We start from the raw sequence: 22,653 nt of genomic DNA on the forward strand, positions 1-22,653 counted from the left end.
ACTAGTTTGAGAATCCGCCCCAAGGTCCACATGCGCGGGGGATTGTTAGGTACTTTGACAAGCACCAAATCTCCTTCACCGAATTCCGAGTTAGAGTTCTGCCATTTCGGTCTATGTTGCAAAGTGTGTAAGTATTCAGAAGACCACTTCTTCCAAAAGGTCTCGGTGATTCGATTTACGGTTTGCCAACGATTTAATGATGATTCTCGTAAATCCAAGGTGGATAATTCAGGTGGGGAATTTAACGCCCGTCCTGACAAAAAATGCCCCGGAGTGAGTACGTCCAACGATTCTGGATCATCATGTAACCGCGATATAGGTCGTGAATTTAGGCAGGCCTCAATCTTAGTCAGTAGTGTGGTCATTTCCTCGAAATTAGGCACGAAAACTCCGAGGGAGCGTTTCAGGTGGTGTTTCATACTTTTTACAGCACTTTCCCAAAGACCGCCCCAGTGGGGAGTAGCGACCGGAATGAATTTCCACTCGATTTCACGGATGGACTCGGTGGGTTGAGCGCGGGCGGCTTCTAAGGCACATCGGTAGGCGCGTTTTAGTTCCGCATCCGCTCCTTGAAAATTAAGGCCGTTGTCTGAGTACATAACGGCGGGTTTTCCACGACGAGAAATGAATCGAGACAGCGCAGCGAGGAAGGCCTCGGTATCCAATCGAGAAACGAGTTCCAAGTGAACAGCACGGGTGGATAGACATACGAACACTGCCACGTAACATTTCATGGATTTTGCGTTACGACCGTGATGCAATTTAACCAAGAAAGGCCCAGCATAGTCTACTCCGGTGTGTTCAAAAGTGAAGCTTCGCGAAACCCTAGCGGCAGGGAGTGATCCCATAAGCTGGTTACCGAGTTTAGCGCGTTCGCGAACACACGTGACGCATTTGTGAACGCATGATTTTACTAGATTTCGCGCATTCACGACCCAAAACCTTTGTCGCAACGTGGACAAAGTTAGTTGGAGCCCCCCGTGAAGTGTATCTAGGTGCGTTTGCCTAATGAGTATGGCCGTTAAGTGGCAATCCGGAAGAATAATGGGGTGTTTCATTTGTTCAGAAATTTCGGCGTTCCGAAGCCGCCCCCCTATTCTTAGGATTCCTTGTGAATCAATAACCGGATGTAAGGAAAGAAGCTTTGACCGCGACGGTATACGTAACCCATGATTCAAGGCTGAGATTTCGCTCGCGAAGTGCGTTCGTTGAACAACCTTTACCAAGGCTTCAATCGAACTGCGAATTTCCGTTGCAGACAGGAGGAAGTCCTCCCATTGGCCGGTTTTCCTGGTCCGCTGGACAAATCGAAGAACATAAGCCATAACTCGGACCAGTTTAGACCAAGACGAAAACTGATCAAAAAACCAACACTCAGTTGTGTCGAATTGAGCGGTTAACGCTACCTTCCGACTTTCTTCCGCGGTTTCAAAGACCTGAACGGGATTTGCGGTGTGCTCACGGAGAAAAGCAGGCCCATGCCACCAAAGTGAGTCCTCTGATAACTGTTGAGCACTGGTTCCTCTTGAGCACAAGTCTGCAGGATTCAACTTAGTGGGTACATAATGCCAGCTGGCTTCCGATAAATGCGTTTGGATATATGAAACGCGATTAGCCACAAACGTCTTCCAATGCACAGGTTGCTTTGCTATCCAGGCTAAAGCGACTTGCGAATCCGAATAGCAACGAATCGCATCACAACTCCCGACCAAGCTTCCCTTGACGTGAACCAATAACTTGACTAGAAGGGCAGCTGCGACCAACTCCAGACGAGGGATTGAAGTGGTCTTGATCGGAGCGACCTTTGTTTTGGACATTACTAAATGTACCGAGAGGTTACCGTCCTCATCAGTGAGGCGTTCATAAACGACTGCGCCGTACGCAAGTTCTTAGGCGTCACAAAATCCAATTAATTCGCGTTTTCCAGTAGTAAGTGATTGTCCGGTCCACCGTGGAATCCGTAAAGTCTGTAAGTCTCGGAGATGCTCATAGCACTTGAGCCATTTTGACTTAATAGGTTCAAGAATTTCTTCGTCCCAAGAGAGTTTAAGCAACCAGGTGGATTGCATTAACTGCTTTAGAGTGATGATGATTGGAGAAATCCATCCCAATGGATCGAAGATCTTAGCGTTCTCTGATAAGAGGATGCGTTTGGTTAGTACACCAATGTGTGAAGGAGAAACACGGAAGCGGAAGCTATCATCCCCGTGATCCCAATATATGCCCAAGACTTTACTTGATCCAGCAGGATCCTCAAAGAAAGAATGCAGCTCGGTAGGTTCAAGCGGGGAAGACCCCGGTTGATTGAATGCCCATTTGCTTAAGGAGAAGCCCCCTTTTGCCAGTAGAGCGATGAGTTGTTCCCTGACCGAACTAAGTTGCTGTAAGTCATGGGCCCCAAAAAGTATATCGTCTACATAAGTAGAATTTAAAAGCACATCCTGCGCGAGAGGGAAGTTAGCTCCGTCCGTGTAAGCTAATTCGCGCAAAACTCGCGAGGATAGGAACGGTGCCGGTCCCGTACCGTAGGTCACCGTGTTGAGTTCGAAGGCCTGAAGCTCACCGGAATCAGACTTCCATAAAATGTTCTGATACTTGCGGTCCTCAAAACGCACAAGAATCTGTCTGAACATTTTAACAATGTCAGTGACGCCTACATATCGAAAGGAACGCCAATTCATTAGGATCCGCGTGATGTCCTGTTGGAGCTTGGGTCCAATGAATAACGTATCGTTAAGCGAGACGCCAGTAGAAGTTTTAGAAGATGCGTTGAATACAACGCGAATCTTTGTTTTCTGGTTCTCGGTCTTAAAAACTGCATGATGAGGCAGAAAGACGCGAAAATCAGAGTTCAAAGGAACAGGAGACATATGTCCTAACACTTGATACTCCTGTAAGAATTGAGAATAACTTTCAGCTTGTTCTGGAGAGGTTTCCAATCGCCGAAGTATTCGTTTTAAGGTTTTCTCTGCTACCCGAGAGGAAGAACCTAAGCTGTGCTTCTCGATGTCAGATCGAAAAGGTAAAGCAACGACAAAACGACCTGAAGAGGTGCGTGATACCGTATTCACAAAATGTTGTTCACAGAGGGAGTCCTCTGTGGACATGGGTTTGACTTCCGGAACTTCTTCCAGTTCCCAGAAGTCGCGAAGAGTTTTTTCTACCTCAAAGCAATGATGCACCGTGACACTATGAGAGCGACCAGCCTTGGGTACGACCCCCGAAACGATCCACCCGAAAATAGTCCGCTGAGCAAGCAACGTATGATCAGGAGAATGCATGTACGGGCCTTCCATCAATGCTGCAAGATAGTCTGCACCAATGAGCACATCAATTGGAGCCCTGGTTGAAGCGAAGTTATCAGCCAGATCAATTTCGCTAAGTGCTGGAAAGGACGACGGAGAATAAGTCGGAGGCATATACTGAGTAATCCTGGGTAAGATCAATGCAGTTACGTCCAACGAGACACCGTGTCGTGATAGAGAATGAAGCGTAATCTGTACCTCTGCTCGAACGTTTTGAGCCGAATTCAGAGAGACGCCATGAATGGTCGCGTTGACACGTTTTCGTGATACCCGTAGCTGCTGAGCTAGATTTTCCGAAATAAAGGAAGTTTCGGAGCCTGTGTCAACTAAACCGCGGACTATAATACGAGAACCGTCATGAGCGTCGATTCTGGCAGAGAAAGTGGCCAAAAGCACTGATCGGGTGTCGGAAACACTAAGATGTGTTGTAGTATTCGAGCTAGAGGGTTCTGGCTCGGAAAAGGAGTTGACCGCGGGGGTAGACCCCCGTGCCTTGCTCCCCCCGGTGCCAGATTTGTCAAAATGTAATAAAGTATGATGCATTTTACTACATTTCCTGCATCGTGACGAAGAAGAGCAATTGGAGCAACTATGCCCGGGCCTCAGACAGTTGATGCAAAGATTCTGTGAAAATGCGAACTTTGAACGGGCCTGAGGGGTCAATGCAAGGTAGTCCTTGCACTGATACAAGAAATGGTTACTACCACAGTGAGCGCAACCGGTACTATTCACGCTAGTAGCGTGTGACTTCAAGGATCTCCCCGATTCCTTTTTGGAAGTTTTAGGTTTGTTACCTAATGATTGCAAAGAGTTAATGTGACGCGTTAGAAACTCCGAAAATTGAAGAAAGGTGGGATAATCCTTGCTGCTTCCCAGATACATCTCCCAGGCCAAGCGGAGGGTGTCATCCAGTTTGTTCTTCAGTGAATGTACAATGATGGGATCCCAATGATCGACGCCGTAACCCATAGTTTTGAGGGCGTTGAGCGCAACCGTGACCGAGTCCCTAACTTCCTTGAGAACTTTAAAACTGTCACCACGAAGCGTGGGTACTTGCGAGATCTGGTCCAAGAACGTATCCGTGATCATTCGTCGGTCAGTATACCTAGCTACTAGAGTGTCCCATGCTATCTCATAGTTCTCGGAGGTGATCGCTAAAGATTTAATAACCGTAGCCGCTTCACCTTGCAAGCAAGATTTTAGATAGTGGAACTTGTCTCGCCCGGAGACATATGCCTTTTCATGAACAATGGAACTGAATGTTTCATAAAAGTTGTTCCATTCTAAATAATCCCCGGAAAACTTCGGCAAATCGATAATTGGAAGCCTAATGTGGTTTATTTCGCCTGAAGGCGCCGTGGGACCTGATGCTGGCATCACCTGACTGGAGCGAAGTTCATCTAAATGTCCTAGGATGTATTCTTCCGCGTCACTATGGGCATCAAGGGCCGCTTCATACCAGCTTTCGGTTACGTAATCCATTTTAGCTAATTCAGCCGGTTTAGTATGAGTAGTGATCTTAACGTGAGTTTTATGCAACACACTAAGCCACTTCTCGACGGCCGCAAGCCTATCCTCCAAGAAAGGGAGGGTGAAGTTGCGTACTCCACGTTTCTTAATGTTAACGACCAACCGAACGAATTCATCCCGAATCATGGGCACGTAATTGATCGCTTCTAGTAATTCCCCTGAGCTAGGCGTAGTCATCTTGAATCTCTATTCCAGAACAAACCACAATCTTAACCCAGTCAGAATCTCCAACTTAAAAACACTGATGCACTTCGAACGTTTTTTGCCGGAAATCCGGCTCGAAGGACCAAAAATTTGTGCGAAATAGTGCCTCAAGTTGGCTCCGAACCTGTGGTCAGAAAGGAAGGCCTTATTCTAAAATAAAGTATTCAAAGCCAGGTTATGTGGTAAAAGAGTTTTTATTTAATAAATAAAATATATACAAAAGTTTACAATAATTTTACAAAAGAACCGCTAAGTTAAAAATAATCGACTTCCTAGGGAATTTGTCGTCGTCAAATTCTAGGGAATTTCGGTAAACGAAGTTTCCCAAGAACCCCAGAGACTAGAATTCCCCAGAAAGGAGCGCGGACTTATAAGCTCCCGGACTGGACAATTTCCCTAGGGTATTCCCTAGTAAAATCCCCAGCCCCGGGAGGAAGCGAAGTTGGAGAAGTGGTTTTAGGGAAGGGGAAGTCCCCTTGCCCTTCGGCCGCCTTCTCCAAGAGCTCTAGTGGCTCCGAGCCACCCCAACCCCTAGGGTGAATTCTACCCCTCCCACTACCCGACTCGTCGAGAGCCCTGGACTTGGGGGTCGGAACACTGGATCCGAGGTAGTCCTCGGAGGCAGTGTGGAGGGGAAGGAGAGGGTTGAATTTCTCCCGGGCAGTCCCCGGAGAAATCTCCCTTAAGGAGGGAGGAATGTGCCGCAGAGGGGTAGTCCCCTCTTGGTAGGCAGTGGGTGGTGGGTGATACTTACCAAAGTATCCCAAAAAGTTGCCCAAGTGGAGGCGCTGCCGTTGAGGCGTCAGTTAATTGCCGTGGAGGCGAACAAAAGCTGCTTCGTTGCTGCGGTGGCTGCTGCTATACAGCGGTCGAGCAAGGCGAGGGTGCGATGGGTCCTTATCAAGGACCCATCTATATAATTCCGCGGCACGAAACTTGCCAGCGAGAGAGCTGCTCGTGGCGCTGGCCACCTAGTGGCCAGGCGCGCAAGCTGTGCCGCGGCCGCGACGCGCCAGGGCCAGTAGACGCGCAAGCGCGCCGCGGTGAGAGATAGAGTGAGATAGAGGTAGCGGCTATACGCTGTTGGTATAGCCGTCCCCTGTGAACGCAATAGAGATAGGGAGATATCGCAGAAAATGTGGAATCTACTTCTCAGCATTTTTGCTCCTCCCGATCTCGAACACAAATGTATATGTAAAAAAAATCCCTTAAATCAAATATTATAAAACAAATAATACCTGCTTCTTCTGAAATTAATGGAAAAGACATATTAATATCTGCAGCCTCATTTTCATCCTCATTTGAAGTATTCGTTGATTCAATATCACCCTCCGTGCTTTCATAAAGAAATTTTTTGGCCTTCCTCTATTTTTTCCCTTCTAAATCTGAGGCAAGGTCAGATGTATCTTCGGCAGCAGCAGCCTTTGACTTAGCCTTCAGTAAGTTTTCTACAATTAAAGATGTAAAATAATACAATTTGTCCAGATCAATTAACTCAGTAATGTAAATTATTGTTAGCATGCACTGTTTTAGAGAATTAAGGACTAACACAAAACCAATGGGAAATATCTTGCTATTAGCAGTAAAAAATCTTGTGCAATTTATTATTATAGTTATATAATATTTATTAATTTTCACAACAATTTATGCAGATTTGTGGCTTGAAACTTAATTGTTAAATATGTAATCCTATAAATATTAACAAAATGAAAATATTATTTAGGATTTTTCTATTGCTAATTACAATTAAGAAATATTTACTATTATTCTAAATCATTTGTATATATAACTCCTTACCATACATTTTTTCATTTCCTAATCTTCTAATTTTATGCAAACTCCATGTTCCGAATACCGGATCCTCGCACTTTTTAATAGCTGCATTCAATTTTATTGCAGAGTATGGTGGCCAGTAACAAAGTTTACCCTGAATCCAGTTAATTGGTACAGCCTCAACTTAGTTTTCATTAATGAAATGAACGACAGCCCACGCCATTATATAGATGATGCTAATAATTGTGAAGAAGAGGAAAAACTACATAGTTGTTTTTATTTGGAAAAATTACCATTTTTGAAGAAATGCTATTAACAGGCCAAACTGATAAATCACCAAGATCTTTTATCGCATAAATATCTAGAACTGTTGATTGAAATGGTTGACTTATAAAGCTGCTTACATTCATAAATTGTTTTCCAATTACAAAGTAATTATTTTCTTCCGTTGCAAAATTTTCAATTAACACAATGCTATTATCCTTTAATAAGCAGCAATTATCACCGAGTCTTGTAGTAAATGTAATATTATCAAAAACCAGTTTCTTAAATTGTTTAGAAACATTTCTGACTGGCAGAGGACCATTATGATGTTCTTGTATCATCTTCAAATTACTTTTTTCCGAACATATATTTGCTAAGATATTATCTGCTTCACTAATGCGATTTATAAGCTGAACCAAAGGAAGGCTAGGTTTTCTAATTAATTTTTTCAAATGTTGTAAGTAATTTTCAAATGGAAATGCACTATATCGTTCTAAATTTCCATAAAGTTTATAATCATTAACAACGTGAATTAATCCATGTACATTATGTGATATATATTTTGCCCCGTAAATATTTTTAAAATTACTTACAAAGTATATTAATAAGGAATGTGCATATTGAGAATATTTTGCAAATAAATCAGCATGGAGTAATATTCTCATAGCAATATGCAAAGATAGGAAATGTAAATATTTATCTTGTGATAAAATTTCTTTTAAAATGACTGGTCCACAATATAGCATAAAAAATCTGAACTCTGTTGCCTTCCATCGATTAATTTCTTCTAAAGAGCGTGTTTTTCGTACAAAGTCAGATGGGATAAAAGATCTTATTTCAATGAGGTAATTTGAAATCTGTTGTACGCTACTTTTTGATAATTTGTTTGAAGGAGGTCCTGCTATCCATATGTTTAACATTAACTTTTTCATCACACCAAGGCACACCAGATGCATGTACTCTAAAGGAAAACTGTCAATCATGTTAATAGATGGTATTTCTTGTAAAATTGAATATCCTGTATGATGTTGCGCTTGAACTCTATTTCGGAAACTCTCATCGGTTCTTAAGACTACATTATCACTTTTAGGATAACACACTCTTCCTTTTATATACTGTCCTTTTTGCATACATTTAGTACATGCAAAGTATCCAGTATGACCTTTACAGCGAGTAATAAGTGACTTTGCAGGCGCATCACAAATGAATGCCTTAATTTTAAAAGGTATAGTACCCTTTTGACATATAAAACCTTCTGACAATTTTTTGACTTCATCTACAAATTCTGATAAAAACTCGTTTATATTGCTAGGTTTTTCATTACCATGGTAGATACCTATTACAGACACACAATAAGGATATTCATACAACGAACATAAGATTGGGTATATTTGACTGTTGGAGCTTTTACTTAGAGGTAATCCATCTATATTTATCAATAAATTAATTTGGTCTGGATGCTTATCAATAACAGCAATAATTTTTTCAACCGCAGATTGAATTCCTATATGCGAATACATTCCTGAGCTTACATATCTACTGATTATTTCTCGAGGGGTGTGCAGCAGTGTTCTTGGATCACGTGGTAAACTCAATTCAGTACTTGAATTCAATAATATCAACAAATCACGTATAGCATTATGAGTAATTTTATGTTTTATAGCCCATAATCTAAATCCATTTCTGAAATTAGTACTATTTTCTTCTATATTATTTTCCACATTTATTGGAACCTCATTATTAATATTATTTTCAGAGTGATCAGAAAGATTGCAATCACCTGCTATTGCAGTTGCAATTGTAACATTGTAATCAGTTGAACTTATATTTGTACATTGTTGAATTTCTATTTCACAATTTGTATTCTTTTCTTCATAACTGATGCTGTTTATACTCATGGATGGGTTATTTTCACAGTTGTTGATCAAACTTTCAGATAATGTTAAACATAATTCTGTTCTCATTTTTACTCTTCGATAGAAAGCTGATTTTGATATGGTACGCTTCATTTTAAGATATTTATATTGGTGAAAAATGCAAAGACATATACTTATTTTCAGATTTCAATTTAAACAGCAAGCTTCAAATTTAATGAGAACAATTGCAATATTCAATCCCTGAATTAAAATATACCTGTAGAGAAAATATATAGACAATTGATGCAATATCAATTTATGCCTGTTAATATCATGACTATTTTTAAGTTCTTAAGTAATATATGAATTATAAGAAATTATAAATGAACTTACCAACATTGAAAAAATGTAACAAAATTTACCAGTTTATAAACTTTTATTTAATTAGCAGCAACTGTAGTAGCAGTCATTCACTCAAGACCACAAATGATTTAAACTGATTTGGTAACCGTCACCACCATAATTACCGTTATTGTTAACGTGGTAAAATTAGAAAATTGACAATGTGTATATAATGTTATACATAGATATATTCTGATGAAATGTTTATATATGGAGCTTTAAATTATGTCGGAATAGGAATAAATGAGTATTCCTTAAATGACAAATGTTAGCTGAACTCTCCCTGTACTATCTTCATTGCAGGAAGGCTAACTCTACATAAGTTTTCACCCAACATCAAAAAGTCACCTATGAAAACTAGTCATTATCATTGAGTAATTAAACTATTATAGATAGTAATGGTGATAAGAAGTGTTACAGTTGTATCAAACCATCAAACTATATATACTAGCGCCATCTTAAAACATATTCTAACTATAGCAAATTCTTCAATATTCTATTCAGAATATTCTCTAAATATTTAGTCATAATTCCTTGAGGAATATTCTAAATAAAGAATGTTTACACTATTTTGGAATATTCAGAGAATATTCTGTGTTTACTGGGGCTACATCACTTTACACGGATGACATATAAAAATGTTTTGGTTAGCGGTAGTCGCTCTTCTTCTAAAGCTGAAGTTGCCCGAAATTCTGAAAGCTCTGAAATGGTGAGTTTATTGAAATTGAGTTTTACCTTATGATATTGAAAAATCTGACTTTTTGCAAATATTCAGAGGCAAATAACTGAATTTCTCGTATTTCTCAGATGATTCTTCGGACATAACTGAAATTGCAAAAAATTCAAATCGAAAGCGCCTACGATACTCCAATTTTGTAGAAAATCAATTTGAAATTGGACAATTTTAGCCATTTCTGGTCATTATTTTGTAGCATAGCTTAGAATCCCCAATTTTGATTCCCACATAATATGTTGATAATTAATAGCATCTGTTTGTGTTCATTCGGACATATTATATTAGATTATAGCCGAAGAAACATCCGAAAAGGATGAGAAATTGAGTTATTTGCTTCTCAATGCAGAGATAAAGTCAGATTTATCAATATCACAGCGTAAAACTCAATTTCAATAAACTTTTATTTTAAGTACATTCTGGAGCAATAATTATTTAGTTATCACAATTATATATGAATTTGCAAAAGTTTCAAGGCGGAAGTACCTTCTACACTCAAATTTTGCATAAAAAAAGTTTGAAAATAGTGGGTTAGAGCTATTTGTTCACATTATTTCACATTGTGATATATTAAGTCCTATTTTTATTTCCTATTATTATTTTTGCATATATTTTAGGATATTTCAATTCGCCTAGGTGTTCCATACTGGAGAATAACCGAAGAAATTTCCGAGAAGCCACACATTTTCTGTTATTAGGCTCTCATCATAGAAATTAGGTCAGATTTTTGCTTTTCATAGTACATATTAATGAATTTGGTCATATTTACAAATCCGAGTTGCTATCGGTGCAGTGATATTGTAAGAGAATGGTCGAATTTTTACCTAATTTTTAACCATTTTTTCATATTAATCAAACTTTAATGTATTTTCGTATAATTTTTTTTTATTTGATGAATTTTAAATGTCACACTTTAGTGATCATTTTGTGCAATATAAAAAGGATTTTTCCAATCAATTACTGTCACGGTCAATATTATTTATTTGTTACTTTTATTTTTTTTCATAATTTTTTACCATTTTCAGAATAATTGTTAAATTGTAATAACATTTAAAAATTTTCATGAATTATAATTGGCAAAAAGTAAATTTATTTTCCCATTGTATCGAGCCGGCCGATACCGTGGAAAAGGAGGTTGACGCGGCTCGTTGGCTAAACTTGGGAGAAATAGAGAGCGAATGAGAGATCCGAGAAAAGTATATTCATCCCTCTCGTACTCATACCTCACCGGAGCTAACCGAACTTCAATGGCGAAAGCCGAGTCACGCACGTATCGATGTAGCTGTGTGCGTGACCAGCGAGCGGCGACAGTAGTGGGGTTACTGGGGTTGGCTCACCGATGTATCGCTGGCAATGTGTGCGTGCTTGCTAGTGGCGGCGTGGTGGGGATACCGAATTCCCACAAGTTAACATCTCTGCCCCAACCCCTAGGGTGAATCTACCCCTCCCACTACCCGACTCTGTCGAGAGCCCTGGATTGGAGGTTTGGAATACTGGGTCCAAGGTAGTCCTCGGAGGCAGTGTGGAGGGGAAGGAGAGGGTTTAATTTCTCCCGGGAAGTCCCCGGAGAAATCTCCCTTAGGAGGGAGGAGAGTGCCGCAGAGGGATAGTCCCCTCTTGGTAGGCGGTGAGTGGTTGGGTGATACTTACCAAGTATTCAACCCGAAGAGTTCGCCGGTGGAGGCGATCCTTTGATGGCCTGGTGGAGGCGCTGCCGTTGAAGGCTTCAAAAAATGCCGTGGGCGGTGGTGCCGGAAGGCTTCAAATATTCAGCGGTGCTCGGTTGCTGCGGCGGAAGTTGCTGCTGAGCGGTTTGGCTGCGATGGGTCCTTATCAAGGACCTATCTAAGTAATTGCGCGACACTAAACTTGCCAGCGAGAGAGCTGCTACGGGCGCTGGCCACCTAGTGGCCAAGCGCGCAAGTAGTGTCGCTGTCGCGGCCGCGACGCGCCAGGGCCAGAAGACGCGCAAGCGCGCCGCGGAGAGATAGAGCGGCTAGACGCTGTCGGTCTAGCCGTCTACTGTGAGCGCAAGAGAGAAAGGGAGATATAGCAGAAAATGTGGAATCTACTTCTCAGCATTTTTGCTCCTCCCGATCTCGAACAGTTGTGTTTTTCTTGTTTATATGAATTTTATTGAAATTAAATGTCTTTATTTATGTGATAATGATCGTTGGAGATTATAGATTTATGTAAATGTCAACTGAGTTCTTTTTCCTGTAAATTATTATTAAGGGGTGATACTCCTGTAAAACGTTGTTTTTTAAATAATTTTTATTACAAGAAGAGTAAAATATTTATTGATTCGCCGTAAAGTGCATATTAATTAATATTAAATTTAAAAGTTGCTGATTCACTTAATGCTGATACCAATGAATAATCCATCGTTATGGATATTTACAACTCCGCATAAAGAAATTCTAGAAGTAATTTGTAAAAACAAACCTAAGTTCAGCATAGAATTAGTGGGCTCCGGAACGATTTATTTACATAATAATTGTTTGTTAACAGCTACTGATTTTATGTTGGAAACCGTACAAACCTATAAAATAAGCAAGTGAAGGAATTATATTTCAAGCCATAAATTTTCTTTTAATACAATTGATCCCAAAAACAGCATAAATGCAGCGGATACCAACAAGATACCTCGACTCCACACTATACTAAGTAAACTCAACGAACATATAATACCCTCAGCGCCCAGCTCAAGGACCTCGAGAAGGACCTAGATAAAAAGGTCAAGGGAGAGGTCACTACCTGTTTCCTATCAATTTATTTTATGCTATGCAACATTGTAAAATAACTCTACGAGGACAGAATAAATTTAGTTGTACCAATGTGATTGAATTTGTTTATCGCAGTGTGAACCCATAACAATATAGTGAAATTTAACAAAAAAAAGTCTAAAAATTAAAATTTGAGGTTGTTTTGAACAAAAATGTCGTTTTTTTTATAAACAAACGTAGAAAAAATTTATTTATAATGGTTTTTTTAATGAGGTTTAAGGTATACTTTGCTTATTGCTGAGGCCAATAAGTTAAAAAATGTATTTGCAAAATTTCCAGTAAATTAGACAAATAATTTTTTATTTGCATTTCGCGACGCGAAAAATTAAACGTTTTGCGAAAAACGCGTTTAAAGTTTTTGGACTTAAAAGTTCTGTTTACTAACACTTTTATGAATTTCATCCTTACCAAAGTTTAATCTGTTTGCCGTACATGTACATATATGTATTGAATAATATTCAAATAGCAAATTATGTATAAAGCTTATTAGGCCAAACAAGGCATAAGACAAAACTGCGAACTCGTTTTCTTATTTCATCTCATATACGCGTTTCGAGAGTATAGCTTCGATAGCTTTGTAAAGATTCTTAAATTATTTTTTTTCGCTTGAAACTTTGGGAATATATTCTTCACATGTTAAAGAATCTTTTTACAATAAAAAATTTTTAACAAACAATTTGTAAACTACTCTTCCACGTTAATAATAGTCATACTTCTTCAAATAAAGTATCTATATATACAGGAATAACGAAAAGTGGAATGTTACATGCTGCCTCACTCTCCAGTATCACCTGTGACTCTGTATTATTTTAAGATAGTACATGTTCACTAAAACAATATACATGTCTTTCTATAGAACCATGAGACATATTATGGTCACAGTATCAAGGCCATAATACCGTGTCATATACGCTTGGCCTACCTATCATCTGTAATGCAGTATAAAGTTCGGTGATTGATAGGTCATAAAAGTAGTGTAACGATCGTGGCCCATAAGTCGTGTGTTAAATGGGCCTAACGAACTACGGCTTCCCGCAACTCCCGAACATTCAAGTTGAATTTTCGGAAGAAGTCGGACCTTGGGTCTGATTGGTGGTACCAATAACTTAATCGGCTCCGCCAATTAGATTTATAGTTATGAAGAGTTGGGGGTAAGGGACCAACAGCTCGTTGCTGGTGTCTCCCGATTTTTGCGACACTCGTTATCTAGTCCTGGAAGAGTTCAGACACTATTGTTGGGACTCGTAATCTAGTCCTGAAGGAGATCAGTCGCGATTTTGGCAACTCGTACGTGAGTCCTAAAAGAGAGTTCCGACGTGAAGCCTGGAGTTCATAAAAGTGTGGAAGCTATTCTGCTCGGCTCTGCTCTGCCCTGCTCGACGCTACTCCGATCTGCCCTGCTCGACGCTACTCCGATCTGCTCTGCTCGACGCCGCTCTGCTCGGCTCTTCGCTGCCCGGCTCTACGCTGCTCGACGCTGCTCTGCCCTGCTCGACACTGCTCTGCTCTGCTCTACTCTGCTCTGCTCTGCTCAACTCCGCTCTGCTCTGCTTGGCTCTACTCTGCTCCGCTCTACTCTGCTCGCCGCGCCTTCCGTCGAGGGACTCGACCTTCCTCTCCAACGTCATCGAAAAAGGTTAGCGGGAGTCCCAGCTCCTAGAAATCCTTATACTACGAGTAATATTCGGAAAACGCGCTTGAGAGCCGTGAAACCGCCAAAAACCACGAATTACGAATTAAACCTACTCCCAAAGTGCGTGAATTGGGAATTAGAGACATAAATTGATGATTGGAATAATAGTCTAATGTGGAGAAAACTTTGAGATTCGCAATTAATTCAAGGACCAAGTCATCTATGGGCTTCCGGATATGGGATGTATATAATTTTATATGTAACTTATGTTAAGTTCTTTTATCGATTACCGTGTATATAATGCCGTACTAAAGTCTTGTAGTTTCCGGAAATTTGGATATGCGCTTACAGTATAGTTGATGGGTCGAATGCGGTTATGAAAGAGTGACCGGGATATTCGTTCAGTTTCGAATTTCAGTTACGTTCAGTATAGTTCGTCGCGTTTAATCAGGGGTGCATCCCGAGGTCGAATTCTCCCCGAAAGGAGCTACCTCGTTCGATCACCTCGTGGGAGTACAGTTCGCTTTTCTCGTTGGAAGGAGCCCCGGAGGTGAATTCTCCCCGAAAGGAGCTACTCCGTCCGGTTCCCTTCGAGAAAGTACCGTTTCGTTTTCGTTAAAAGGTCGCAGGAGAGACACCTGCCTTGAGAAGGCATTTAGTTTATTTGTTGGTAGTTTAGTAGAGAAATTCGTTGGAGTGATCCCGAGCACTCCGGAAAACCATATTCCAGGCCATCCGTAATTATAGTTTTGTAGAATATGAAGAACGATCTATGCGCTATGAGATCTGACCTATACATCGATGTCTTTACGGAAATATAGAGAAACTATTATCGAATATATTGTGTAGTACTTTGACCCGAACTGCCAAATCCTTTCGTATTTCACGTTTCAGGGACTCACCCACTCTCCGCTTCCGCAATCCTACTCTTATACTCACTGAGCTAGTTGGCATTTTAGTTTGACGATTATAGTATTTTGCGATCACTACAGTACAGTGGTTCTTTCGGGAACCTGGCGCCCAACTTACGTTTCAGATTTTGATTGAGTTACAGTCTACGAATAGCCAAGGGTCAGCCAAAATTTTTGTAGTGTAACACACCATATATGAGCTAGACGAAATAAAAAATAAAGCAATGATATTTGAATATCAGGTAGACATTGAACTTAACTTATTGATATAACTATATTAAAACATAGATTTTAAATAGTATATACATTGGAGTAAACATTCCTATCCTGGGTACAGTGTTCAAAACTGAATCATATACAGGTATAGTTTCTGCTTCCCTATACTATCTTGTAGCAAAAATGCTTCTCGCAAAATTGATTCATGTCCATCTCAACTCCTCTATACTATCTTATAGCAAAAATTTAAAGACAACAGCAGACGAAACGCGACATCGACAAATATGAAGATGACGTTTTGGACTTAGTAAAAGCATTATCCAAAAGGCATATTATTTATGTTGGAAACGTAGGGATGTCGAAAAATGGAATGGAAAATAATGTAAATATGGTGCATATATATAATATTATTTATTAAGTATAAAAGGGAAGAGATCGGATGCAATTTTCATCCTATAAAGAGGAAAAAGCATCAGATAAGTATCGGGAGCAGCAAGTCAGAAGAAAGACTAATTTAACAAAGCAAAATATTCTTTAATCTTTCTTTTATTTACTGTTCCCGATACTTATCTGATGCTTTTTCCTCTTTATAGGCTGAAAATTACATCCGATCTCTTCCTTTTTATACTTGATAAATAATATTATACAGGGATGTTCAGATAATTCGTATCAAGGGGTGGGAGCCCACTTGAAACGAGTCGAAGCCTAGGAGTAATGCCTATGCGCGTGATTGGCCGATATGAGAAAGTGAAAGGTTGATTGGGAGGGGAGGAGGAGAGCACGCTACGCGTGTCGTTTCTCTGTCACTCCTGTTAGTTCCCTCTCTTTCTCTCTCTCTCTCTGAAACGTAGCTTAGCTAGATTGGCTGGCTGCTAGAGTGAGATGCTATTAGAAATGAGCGAAAGGCAGCGATTTTACGAGATGGAGACGTATGCTACGAGAAGCACATTCCTCCCTCCCTCTCACTCTCTCTCTCTCTCTCACTCTTTCTTCTCATGATGCTAATCCTTATTTCGGTGTCCAGTATGCAGTTGTGGCTATCTTTTCCTCACCACCTTGCGGTAGATAGCAAGGTGCGTTTTTTTTTATACGCTCAGAAAACTTTTTCAATTCATTAGCAGCTATTTATTACAATAATAAATTTAATTTATTATTGTAGTAAATACCTGTTAATGAATTGAGAATTTTTTCTGAGTGTTGGTGGTTTCCCCGGTAGGCCTAATCCACCAGACATTTGTTTACTATAGTTGCTCGAAATGCCTCCCCCTGCTTTGAATACAGAGTTCGGCTCTTCGAGCAATATCGCGCGTTGCTCGGGACACCATGTCCGGCGTAAGTGTGCTGAAAGCCGCAATAATTGCTTCACGAACTTCCATTTCTATACCCTCACGCCGATTCTCCACTAAATTCTTAATGTGACCCCACAAAAAGTAATCCAGAGGAGTCAAATCTGGTGATCGAGCTGGCCAGGTGATTGGGCCACCACGACCCATCCACCTATGCGGAAATCGCGCATCTAATGTTTGACGTACGTCCCTGTGAAAATGTGCAGGAGCTCCGTCGTGCTGAAAGATCATATCTTTTCGCACGGACAGAGGCACATCTTCGAGCAATACAGGCAATTGCTCTCTAAGGAAACGTATGTACTTTTCTCCGTCGAGCCTAGGTGGAAGGAAGAATGGTCCTATCTGTAAACATAATAAACGAAATGTCAAATTCATTTTAATTTATTTGTAAGTTTAATTAAAGATTAGTTTACCACTGTATCTCCAATGAGTCCAGCCCACACATTGATAGTCCATTTGAACTGAAAGGCCCCCACTCTCACAGCTCGCGGATTTTCTTTCGCCCAATGGATGTAATTCCGACTGTTAAAAACGCCATTAGGCGTGAAGGTGGATTCGTCCGTCCATAAGATCCGATCGGGGAAGCGACTATTTTGCCTGCACTGTGCTAGAAATCCTAAATTAAAATAGAAAAATGAAATTATGTAAAAACACAGACAAGATTTTAACTGATGCGTTAAAAGTATTTGAAGCGATGAAAAAACACATACCTACGCACAAATTCACCCTTGGCTGACAATCTTTCAGCAACAATTGATGAACCCGCTGCAGGTGATACGGGTGATAATTGTACTGGTGCAGAATTCGGTTGATCGTCGATACGCTCACATTAAGTTCAATTGACAAGTTGGAAGTACTTGTCCGCGGATTTTCTTCTATCAACCGTAAAACTTGCTGCACCAACACAGGATCTCTTTCGCGAGATCTTTTAAACTCTATCACTGACCCCGTGCGTTCAAAACGTCTTACCGCACGTAAAATGACATTGTAGTCAGGATGCCGTTTGTGTGGAAATTTCGTCCGATAAATTTCCGCGGCTTTCCGCGCGTTTCTACCGGATTGGCCATACGCGAATATCATTTCGCAGTATTCTTCCTTCGTGAAAACCATGTTGCTACCTTCGTAATTCGACAGGCAATGAAGACTTGTATTGAAAAATCAAAACATTCGTTTTATGCGGCAAAACATTAAACGATCTACTGAGACTTTGTCGGTTTAGTTCGAAGATATTAACGTTGGAGTATATTCCGCTGCAAAAAACGTTATCGCCTAGCATTGTACCGACAAAGTCTCAGTAGATCGTTTAATGTTTTGCCGCATAAAACGAATGTTTTGATTTTTCAATACAAGTCTTCATTGCCTGTCGAATTACGAAGGTAGCAACATGGTTTTCACGAAGGAAGAATACTGCGAAATGATATTCGCGTATGGCCAATCCGGTAGAAACGCGCGGAAAGCCGCGGAAATTTATCGGACGAAATTTCCACACAAACGGCATCCTGACTACAATGTCATTTTACGTGCGGTAAGACGTTTTGAACGCACGGGGTCAGTGATAGAGTTTAAAAGATCTCGCGAAAGAGATCCTGTGTTGGTGCAGCAAGTTTTACGGTTGATAGAAGAAAATCCGCGGACAAGTACTTCCAACTTGTCAATTGAACTTAATGTGAGCGTATCGACGATCAACCGAATTCTGCACCAGTACAATTATCACCCGTATCACCTGCAGCGGGTTCATCAATTGTTGCTGAAAGATTGTCAGCCAAGGGTGAATTTGTGCGTAGGTATGTGTTTTTTCATCGCTTCAAATACTTTTAACGCATCAGTTAAAATCTTGTCTGTGTTTTTACATAATTTCATTTTTCTATTTTAATTTAGGATTTCTAGCACAGTGCAGGCAAAATAGTCGCTTCCCCGATCGGATCTTATGGACGGACGAATCCACCTTCACGCCTAATGGCGTTTTTAACAGTCGGAATTACATCCATTGGGCGAAAGAAAATCCGCGAGCTGTGAGAGTGGGGGCCTTTCAGTTCAAATGGACTATCAATGTGTGGGCTGGACTCATTGGAGATACAGTGGTAAACTAATCTTTAATTAAACTTACAAATAAATTAAAATGAATTTGACATTTCGTTTATTATGTTTACAGATAGGACCATTCTTCCTTCCACCTAGGCTCGACGGAGAAAAGTACATACGTTTCCTTAGAGAGCAATTGCCTGTATTGCTCGAAGATGTGCCTCTGTCCGTGCGAAAAGATATGATCTTTCAGCACGACGGAGCTCCTGCACATTTTCACAGGGACGTACGTCAAACATTAGATGCGCGATTTCCGCATAGGTGGATGGGTCGTGGTGGCCCAATCACCTGGCCAGCTCGATCACCAGATTTGACTCCTCTGGATTACTTTTTGTGGGGTCACATTAAGAATTTAGTGGAGAATCGGCGTGAGGGTATAGAAATGGAAGTTCGTGAAGCAATTATTGCGGCTTTCAGCACACTTACGCCGGACATGGTGTCCCGAGCAACGCGCGATATTGCTCGAAGAGCCGAACTCTGTATTCAAAGCAGGGGGAGGCATTTCGAGCAACTATAGTAAACAAATGTCTGGTGGATTAGGCCTACCGGGGAAACCACCAACACTCAGAAAAAATTCTCAATTCATTAACAGGTATTTACTACAATAATAAATAGCTGCTAATGAATTGAAAAAGTTTTCTGAGCGTATAAAAAAAAACGCACCTTGCTATCTACCGCAAGGTGGTGAGGAAAAGATAGCCACAACTGCATACTGGACACCGAAATAAGGATTAGCATCATGAGAAGAAAGAGTGAGAGAGAGAGAGAGAGTGAGAGGGAGGGAGGAATGTGCTTCTCGTAGCATACGTCTCCATCTCGTAAAATCGCTGCCTTTCGCTCATTTCTAATAGCATCTCACTCTAGCAGCCAGCCAATCTAGCTAAGCTACGTTTCAGAGAGAGAGAGAGAAAGAGAGGGAACTAACAGGAGTGACAGAGAAACGACACGCGTAGCGTGCTCTCCTCCTCCCCTCCCAATCAACCTTTCACTTTCTCATATCGGCCAATCACGCGCATAGGCATTACTCCTAGGCTTCGACTCGTTTCAAGTGGGCTCCCACCCCTTGATACGAATTATCTGAACATCCCTGTATATATGCACCATATTTGCATTATTTTCCATTCCATTTTTCAACATCCCTACGTTTCCAACATAAATGATATGCTTTTTGGATAATACTTTTACTACGTCCAAAACGTCATCACCTTCATATTTGTCGATGTCGTGTTTCGTCTGCTGTTGTCTTTAAATTTTTGCTATAAGATAGTATAGAGGAGTTGAGATGGACATGAATCAATTTTGCAAGCATTTTTGCTATAAGATAGTATAGGGAAGCAGAAACTATACCTGTACATGATTCAGTTTTGAACAATGTACATAGAGAGCATCCCTATACCTTCTCTACCTGAATTATCGCTTATACACTAATAAACCACGAACCGTCTATAAAATTTTCCCTTCTTAGACATTCTTTTTCACACACCGGAAAACCTATCTGCGAAGCAGCAGAGCCACCCGCGAGTTTCTCTTCATTTTTATTATCTACGAAGCTTCGTAGATAGTAAAAAGAAAGAGAAACTCGCGGGTGGCTATGCTGCGTCGCAGATAGGATTTCCGGTGTATGAAAAAGGATGTCCAAGATGAGAAAACACGAAGACCCATCCTGTTACGTAAACATCCTGCTGTAGGATTTTTCCTTTACCTCACCAACTCTCTCTGTATAAGGAATCTTCCTGTGACGTAGAAGATCTACTTCCCATCTGAAAAACATCTTGCAGCCTTCCCCACTTCTTGCACTAAAAACTTCCTCAGCAACGCAGCGATATTCTCTAAAATGAAGGTCTGATTGGTCCAGAGTGGCGAAGCTGGACCCCTTCCTTTTCTTCCTACAGAGGAATGGTTACTTAAAAATCCTTGTCAGCCCTTAGGCGACGTATTTTTGGCTTTTTCCTTTTTGAGCTTAACTTTTACGTTTTTGCTCTCAGTGTATTATATTATTTTTTTGTTACGCACTATTAGTTCATCTATATTAGCAACATTGCTGAATTAGTTTAAATTCATTTTTGAATTTACTGATTTCTGTGGTGAAGTTTAGTGTAATTCAACAATTAACATCTGTTTCTAATGCAAATAGAAACGTTGTAGGGTTTCATCCGTAGATTAAAATGGACTCTAGCCATAAACCAGAGTATCGTAAAACCGTCCTTTTCAGGACGTAACAACTTCAAATTTTTTGTGTTAACGGTGGATTCCGTTTTGGAATCATCAACATTAAAACAACATCGACGATTTGTAAATCCGGAAAGTCAGCAGAACTTGGAATTCATAGTCGATACCTGAGATTTACTAGTCTTTAAACTTCACTACGATTCAATATTGGAAGAAATCATCCTACACGCTGATCTCTCTTTTCTTCACTGTGTAATAACTACTAAATCGTAAGTCTTAAAAGTACATTAACTTAAGATGCCAGTATAAATCAAATATTAATGAAACATATTACTGCATTCAATTTATCAAGCGATTCTTAAAAATCTATAGATTCTATTTATATAATGAGCCAATTAAATATTTCTGGGAAAAACATACCAAACTTCGATGAAACTTTTTTTGGGTGTCCTTTAAAAACCTGTCTAAAGAAAATTTCTGAATTGAGACCATATTTAATCAACATACCGGGAAAAAACTAATTTTATCAGCTATTAAAAAATATTCCTTACAAGTAAAAAATCAATTTCCAAATAAACAAATCAATGTATAAAAAAATTCTGAGCATTATTTTAAAAATATATATTATGTAAAACCATAAATATCAGCTCTTTTGACGAATTATTGTAATTTTAACCTTGAACTATATTAGACTCTGTAAGCACAGTCGACGAGAATATTAAAAGTTTTGCTCATAGTATAAATGATTTTGCAGAAATAAATGGTTTGAATATTCAAAATGCAATAATTGAAAAATTAATTATAGAACAAAATTTTTCCATTTTAACAACAGGTATTAGGATATATTTGAAAGAGTAATATAGTTCAATACACGATGTTGTAGTGGATGCTCAAATATTATCAGACAGGCAAAATAAACTATTTAGAACTGTAAAAATTAGACCATCTAAACGATGAGTAAAAAGTCCATGTAATTAACCTACTTAGCGAATACAATCAAACATATATCAAGAGACACAATAGCGCCTCGACGGCACAAGTATATATAAAAGTAGAAAAAATCATGCCTATACCGCCGTCGTGACACTACACTCTCATATACAGCTAGTTAGGATGTCTCAAGTTTCACAGCGATTTTTCTCCGCGAATACAGGGTCTTTTCCTAACAGCAGAGCATAGGAGATTCGTGTTAGTTGACTATAGCATTCGGAATGATCAAATCTTAGAGTGCTGATTGGTCAATATTGCGTAGTACCAACATATAATAGGCCGTTACCAATAGTTGGATACAAAAAATGAGATTCATCCGCCATATTGGTGTGGAGAATGTTTACATGCTAATCCTAGCAGAAAGAGGTGTAAAATAGAGAAATGTCAAATGGTAAGGTTACTAAAGTAAAAATTGAAAATAATGAATGGAAAGTACGAATATTCTTCATTTTC

General features: G+C 39.9%; 2 protein-coding genes across 2 annotated transcripts; one reads left to right on the forward strand and one right to left on the reverse strand.

Moving 5' to 3' along the window:
- Nucleotides 1-16,854: 16,854 nt before the first annotated feature.
- LOC136777296 (histone-lysine N-methyltransferase SETMAR-like) lies at nucleotides 16,855-18,069 on the reverse strand. Its single transcript, XM_066733463.1, has 3 exons — nucleotides 17,670-18,069; nucleotides 17,373-17,575; nucleotides 16,855-17,301 (listed from the first exon to the last, which is right to left on the reverse strand). The coding sequence occupies exons 1-3, from the start codon at nucleotides 18,067-18,069 to the stop codon at nucleotides 16,855-16,857; spliced, it is 1,050 nt and encodes a 349-aa protein (XP_066589560.1).
- Nucleotides 18,070-18,343: 274 nt separating this feature from the next.
- Nucleotides 18,344-19,558, forward strand: LOC136777297 (histone-lysine N-methyltransferase SETMAR-like). Its single transcript, XM_066733464.1, has 3 exons — nucleotides 18,344-18,743; nucleotides 18,838-19,040; nucleotides 19,112-19,558. The coding sequence occupies exons 1-3, from the start codon at nucleotides 18,344-18,346 to the stop codon at nucleotides 19,556-19,558; spliced, it is 1,050 nt and encodes a 349-aa protein (XP_066589561.1).
- Nucleotides 19,559-22,653: the final 3,095 nt, after the last annotated feature.

The sequence above is a fragment of the Prorops nasuta genome, unplaced genomic scaffold (genome assembly GCF_024137725.1).
Source record: "Prorops nasuta isolate Cenicafe-Biocafe unplaced genomic scaffold, Cenicafe_Pnas_1.2 PNAS00011, whole genome shotgun sequence".
Taxonomy (NCBI): domain Eukaryota; kingdom Metazoa; phylum Arthropoda; class Insecta; order Hymenoptera; family Bethylidae; genus Prorops; species Prorops nasuta.